The sequence below is a fragment of the Pangasianodon hypophthalmus genome, chromosome 6, assembly GCF_027358585.1.
Source record: "Pangasianodon hypophthalmus isolate fPanHyp1 chromosome 6, fPanHyp1.pri, whole genome shotgun sequence".
Lineage (NCBI taxonomy): Eukaryota > Metazoa > Chordata > Actinopteri > Siluriformes > Pangasiidae > Pangasianodon > Pangasianodon hypophthalmus.
In genome coordinates, this window is record NC_069715.1 from 4,360,776 (window position 1) to 4,367,291 (window position 6,516).

Genomic DNA, 6,516 nt, shown 5'->3' on the forward strand with positions numbered 1-6,516 from the left:
CCATATGTTTGTGGACACCTGACCATCATACCCATGTGCTTTTTGAACATCCCATTCCAGATTTAGCTCCCCCTCCCCGTTTGTCATTAAAATAACCTCCACTCTTCCGGGAAGGCTTTTCACAAGATTTGTGAGGTCAGGCACTGATGTTGGGCGAGAAGGCCTGGGAAGAGAGAAGGCATACTTTCTCTCTCACCAGTTATGGCACTCACTGAAAGCACAAAGAAACACAAATAAGTAGACTGTCAGTAATAAGACAGAGGTGAGAATCATCACGCGTTACCTGCTGGTTCAACCGACCTCCTCTCTGCAGCTGATGCTCGATCACACCCCCGCTGCCACAAACATAACTTGCGGGGTTGGAGGAGATGAGGGAGGACACAGGTGCATAAGATCAATGTCAAGTTTATTAGAGCGAATCCAAGAATCATAGACTAAATCCATAGCACGGGTCATATCACAGGCAGATACGCTCAACAGGGGTACATCAATAATCATAAACATAAACACAGGCTCAGATCAAAACCAGGAATTCTAGACATGAATGTAAACATAAATGTAAATGGGAAGAACTGGGCAAGAAACAAGGCTTAGAAATGGACCATAACTGAATGAGACTTTGCCCCAAAACCCTGAAACATTAGGGCTTATATAGACAAACTAATCAAGAACAAATACAAAACAAGTAAGATCAATCATGACACATTAGGACCCTAAACTAATAACAAGACAAGGGTGGAAACAAGACATGAACTAAAACGAAACACACATGGCTATATAAACAATAACGTAAAACACGAAAGCTACTCAGCTCGCTCTAGAAACCATGACTTGTGCCAAGTGCCGCAGCATCCACTTAGCTGCCTTTCTCACACCCAAGGTCCTTTTACAATTACAAAAAAAGCAAACACAGAAAAAATAAAAACACAGAGTCCTCGAAACACTGCCGGGATCTAATTTGAATGGTGTAGCTGCTCATAGTCCCGCTGAAGGTCTACACAGCTATGTCCCACACAACCTGTACAGTCACAATGCCAACACCGCTTGGAATGCCATGCCTTGGACCAACAAATTGAGCAGAAGAAGAAGCCTTTTCATATATCCATATACATTATGAATGTACATTACAGCACAGTGAAATACTTTTCTTCACATATCCCAGCTTGTTGGGAAGTTCAGATCAAAGGGTAAGGCCATGATACTGCACCTCTGGAACAGAGAGTCTTAAAGGGCCCAACAGTGGCAGTCTTAAACCTGATAGATACCAATGAGTCAAATATAGCTGCAAGCAGCAGGGTGTATGAAAACAATGCATAATGAAGCCAGTGCTGTAGAGGAACTTGTTTTGTGCTGATCTGTTAGGTTAAGCCCAGGTCTAAGGCTCTACAACAGCTTCCATGTCAAGTCAAATCAAGTGGCTTTATTGTCATATATAGCAAGTTAGTCCAAATATACAGCTCATATTTGGTGATATAATGCATTCAGAAGATAACAGATATATGTTGTTATTCTTATTAGCCATTAATTAATTGTAGTGAAGTAAAGTGTAGTAGGCACATGCATTTAAGTGGGTGCAAAGTAGCCCCCATAATCAAACATACAACACCAATTTGATCTAAATAAGACACTGCACTTAGAAGACATGAGACTCTTCCTGTTTCCTTTTTTGTCATCAATTTAATCCTTCACCATGGCCACATTGTTCGAGATATCAAAAATCCATTTGCAATTTAGCATCTTCAGTGTCTTGGCATAACGTTGACCAAGTTTGGTGACAATTGCATGAATCCCCTAGGAGGAGTATTTTAAAGTTCAGAGCCTGCAATTTTCAAAAAACCCACATTAAATCCAAAATGATCTACCTCCTGTTGGGCGGAGCTAATGACTGTCATTTTAAAAGTTGTCTGGCATGATGGGAACAATATATGTACCGAGTTTGTTGACTGTAGGTGAAACTGACCTCACCACTTTAGTAGCCCTCCCCTCCATGCCCATGTCTTAGCTTCTGCCTACACCTGATTTTTTTTCAGCACTCCGTTGCCTCCCATTTAAACATGTAAAGAGTGAAAACAAAGATATGAGAGACAATGCAGTACGTGTTATAGAACAGCCAAAGACTTTGTGCCATGACATTTTTTTGGTGGCACAAACACAATGTGCTTCATTAAGTTGTAATCAGCTCCCAAAAATTTATGCCATTAAGTTAAGTTAAATTATGTCATTAATTTCAGGGCATCCAGTGGTCTGTGACGCAGATGGTGTTTGAAAATACAGGTGTGAAAACAGGAAAAAACTAGTGTTGCTCTTTACACAAGTGTACATATTCTTCTTCATTTTTGTTTAGGGTCCTCTCTTAACAAGGTTGGACCCATCTATGCTATAACATGATCCCGTTTCATAAAATTTGTAATATTAAGCAAACATTCTTCAGCTGAGTCTCAGTTAAAATATTTTCACCTTAGCATACATTTATTTGTATTTACACTTTTATTTACACTTAAAATTGGCAAAGTACACATAGTTCAAAATCATCTTACATAGCTTGTCTCACAACAGAAATAAAATATTCTGAGCTTGCTCTAAAATGTTATACAGCTTTTATGCTACAACAAAAAAAGTCTAGTAGTTCACATAACTTTGCCCATAATTTTATTTTTTGTATTCCTCTCAGGTTTTAGCATTATAATGTAACACTTTGGAAGGAAGATACAGAATAGCAAGCCAAAGCTTGATGCTAAAATGGCAAATATCTCAACAGCTACAGTGAATTTTCCAGGAGAACTGACATAAGCTGGAATAAAAGTGAGCCAAACTGCACAGAAGATTAGCATACTAAATGTGATAAATTTGGCTTCATTAAAATTATCAGGCAACTTTCGAGCTAGAAAAGCCAACACAAAACATAAAAGAGCTAAAAATCCTATATAACTCAGCACAGCCCAAAAACCTAGGTTTGGACCCAAATGACATTCTAGAATGATTTTTTCCTTGTAGCTCTTTAGGTTTTTAGCGGGGAAAGGAGGGGATATTGTCAACCAAAGCACACAAATAAGGACCTGTATGAGAGTGAAAAAAAGAACACTGAGTCTCTGTTGAGGAGGCCCAAACCATTTCATGACATTACTGCCTGGAACTGTAGCCCTGAAGGCCATTAACACCACTAATGTTTTTCCCAGTACACAGGAGATGCAGATGACAAAGGTGATGCCAAATGCTGTGTATCGCAGCATACAGGTCCACTGAGAGGGCCGTCCAATGAAAGTAAGCGAACAAAGGAAACACAGTGTTAGAGAGAAGAGCAGCAGGAAGCTCAGCTCAGAGTTGTTGGCCTTGACTATTGGGGAATTTTTATGTCTAAAAAATATGATTGCTATTACCAGTGTCATAAATGCCCCAGTAACAGAAACAGCTGTCAGCAAAATTCCCATAGTTTCTTTGTAGGACAAGTATTCAATTTCCTTCTTCACACATTCATCTCTCTTAGGATTTGACCAGTAATCTTGATAGCATTGTTGACATTCAGTTGAATCTGTCAAAAATAAGAGAGGAAATAAATAGCAGACAAGACATGTTAGATACTGCACATTAGGCAAAAGTAATCAACAAATGAGACTGCATATAAGAAACACATATTGAAAAACCAAACCCCTATTTATATTTTTAGTGAAAGAAGAAATGAGTTTTAGTACCTGTCATATTACTGATCTCGCCTTCAGCACATGGTATGCAGTCAAAACAGCAGATTGGCTTTCCTTTCTGTGCAGCCTTCCTTGTTCCAGGAGGACAGCTCTCACTGCACACAGAAATTGGTACCTACGACCAAGACATATATTTAACACCCTAAACTGATTATTTAACTGCTAACTTTCAGTACCTTTAAATGTTAGGAATGATTTCATTGAGACTGCATATAATTTCTCCCTAATACTCACCTTTTTTGTATTTTGTGCCCACATAATAGAGGTCACATTTACGAGTAAATGATCATGACCAGTTAGAGATGAGTCATAATGTCCAACAGTAACAAACTCATGCTGATTCTCTTTATTCAAATGCCAGTTTATTATCTCATACTTTGCTGCAGGGTCACCATTTTTGTCAAAGAAAACATCTTCACCTGCTTTAGTTTTGAAATGCACTCTCTTAAGCTGTTGTAGAAACTTAAGAAATAAAACAAATGGAAATAAGGCACATTAAAAGTGTGATAAGGGAGTAAACATTTAGGAATAGTACATTCTATTTTAAAGTATTATGGATTAGCCAAGGCGTTCAAATTGTGTCTTAACAGTATTATTAACTCACGGTGAAAGGATCAGGCTGTTTCTTTGTAGAACATGTTTGCTTGCAGCCAAGAAGCTCATGTAAGGTATGAGCAATTGCATATACTCCTTTATACACATTATTGAATATTTCCATTGGAGTCATATCAGTAAATGTGTTTTCCACCTCAGACAGCTTCTCGTTACCAGTGCAAGCTGGTGTGTCCTCTGAATCATTTTGCACTGCATATGTACAGCTAAACAAAGCCTCCCAGAATTCAGTAAAAATGGCACTGCCTACAGATTTCAGTGGATGTATATCTAAAATGAAGTCCTGCAGACCCATCACTGTTGATTTGGGGATAGCTAGCCCTATAGCTCCTTGCAATATATGGTGTTTGTCCATTGTGGCCAGTTGTGAATTAAAGATCCAGGCTTCAGTTCCGACCCACTGGAATCCAGTGATGTTGTGCTCAAGAAATACTGGCAGCAAACTCTCCAAGTCCCAGTTGTCAAGGAATCCAATAATTACTTGTGAAGTAGAGCTTTTGATTTGCTCAACAATTCTTTGCACTTTTTCTTGTGAATAGGTTCTAAAAAATGGAAGGGAATATTCTAAGCAGATGCCCAACTGTTCTGCAGCTTCAGTAAATGCAGCCATCCCACTGTTACCATAGTCATCATCTCTCCTCATTGCTCCCACCCAGGTCCAGCCAAAGTGCTTGACCATCTCTGCAAGTGCTCTGCTCTGGTAATAATCACTAGGAATAGTGCGCAGGAATGAGGGATATTTCCTCTTGTCACTGAGACACTCGCAGGTGGAAAAATGACTGATCTAAAATTAGATTTGCAAAATTATCTCAGGCATTATGTTTAATCATGATTATGTGTACACTCTCATAATTATAATATGGTACAAGAGAAATGAAAGTGAATTTCAGGATAAAATTCCAGCTGACCATCATGTTTTTCCCCATTTTTTAAAACATTGCATACCTTTTATAAATTGACAATAATTGTGTAAATTCTTACTAAGGGAATGCTGAAAGGTCCAATACTCTGTGCAATAGCCATGGACACAGAAGAGAATGTCTCGCCGATTATGGCCTGCACCTGGGCTGACTTTGGGCAGATCTCATCCAAGACTGAGTTCTCATTTCCATTAACAAGTGTCATTGCGACTCGTGCTCCCATTGTTGATGAACTGCAGGTATCAAATATCTTGTAACCCAGTGAGATTCCAGGCAGTAAAGTGGTACTGTTGTTAATCTCTTCTATTGCAAAGATCAAGGACTGTGAATCCTGAAAGGCTCTGAAATCAAGACTAATTTATAACAATCACAGAAAAATACAGTCACGTTATTTACAAGAAAACTTGTCATTATTGTCTAATTGTGAATAATGTCATGCAGTTAAATAGCACTGATCTGTGTCTGATATGCTCTTTTTTTACCTCATGCACTTCACTGGTTGTGGCATGACCAAATAAGACAAGTCTGTGATCTCCCAAGTACTATGGAAGGGAAAAATCCCTCCAATAATGATATCACCATCCTTCCATAGCTTTGGATATACATGCTCTCCTTGCAGTATACAAGCAGTCCCATTACCTTTAGAAAAATTGATGATGGCTATTACCATATGTAAAAGAGTAAAGAGTAAAGGCTCCATCTATCTGTCCAGCTACAGAACAGTGATAATGGTTAAGATTTTCCCAGCCTGGTGTCTCAGCTGTTTGATTAGAAATGATTTTGTGGTATTTATAGATATAGAATGGGAAATTGTCTATAGTAACATTAGACTGGTGGAAAAAGGAGGTGGGACTTGCAAATGTAAGCAGCACTAATCTGAAATAGGTAGGCCTAAATCTCTTGTATAGCCTGTATTTACCCACTGGCTTTAGTGCCACCTTTTTATGTAGTTTCTAATATGTACCATGTCATTTTGTTGCATCTTTGATATTATTATTTCTTAAACTGAAAGCCTGGGTTTTCTCAGGATTTTTTGTATGTATGATTATATACTGCCTTTTTTGCAGAGTATTTGCAGCTATTTTCAAAATAAATGTAATTAACAATGGTTCTATTAAAAAATGAATTACCAACATATAATGTACTCTATATGGCCATATGTTTGTGGACACCTGACCATCATACCCATGTGCTTTTTCAACATCCCATTCCAGATTTAGCTCCCCCTCCCCGTTTGTCATTAAAATAACCTCCACTCTTCTGGGAAGGCTTTTCACAAGATTTGT

At 38.4% G+C, this 6,516-nt stretch overlaps 1 protein-coding gene across 1 annotated transcript; it reads right to left on the minus strand.

The window, feature by feature from the left end:
* Positions 1-2,627: 2,627 nt before the first annotated feature.
* On the minus strand, positions 2,628-6,075 carry LOC113534734 (extracellular calcium-sensing receptor-like). Its single transcript, XM_053235009.1, has 6 exons — positions 5,713-6,075; positions 5,292-5,583; positions 4,303-5,094; positions 3,933-4,160; positions 3,711-3,813; positions 2,628-3,529 (listed from the first exon to the last, which is right to left on the minus strand). The coding sequence occupies exons 1-6, from the start codon at positions 5,928-5,930 to the stop codon at positions 2,628-2,630; spliced, it is 2,535 nt and encodes an 844-aa protein (XP_053090984.1). The 5' UTR covers positions 5,931-6,075.
* Between the last annotated feature and the right edge of the window lie 441 nt (positions 6,076-6,516).

Coding starts and splice junctions, on each gene's coding strand:
- LOC113534734 (XM_053235009.1), bottom strand. CDS start 5,930: ATGGAGCCTTTACTCTTTACTCTTTTACATATGGTAATAGCCATCATC. Junction 5,584..5,712: donor CAACCAGTGAAGTGCATGAG/GTAAAAAAAGAG, acceptor GTTATAAATTAG/TCTTGATTTCAGAGCCTTTC. Junction 5,095..5,291: donor GACCTTTCAGCATTCCCTTA/GTAAGAATTTAC, acceptor ATCTAATTTTAG/ATCAGTCATTTTTCCACCTG.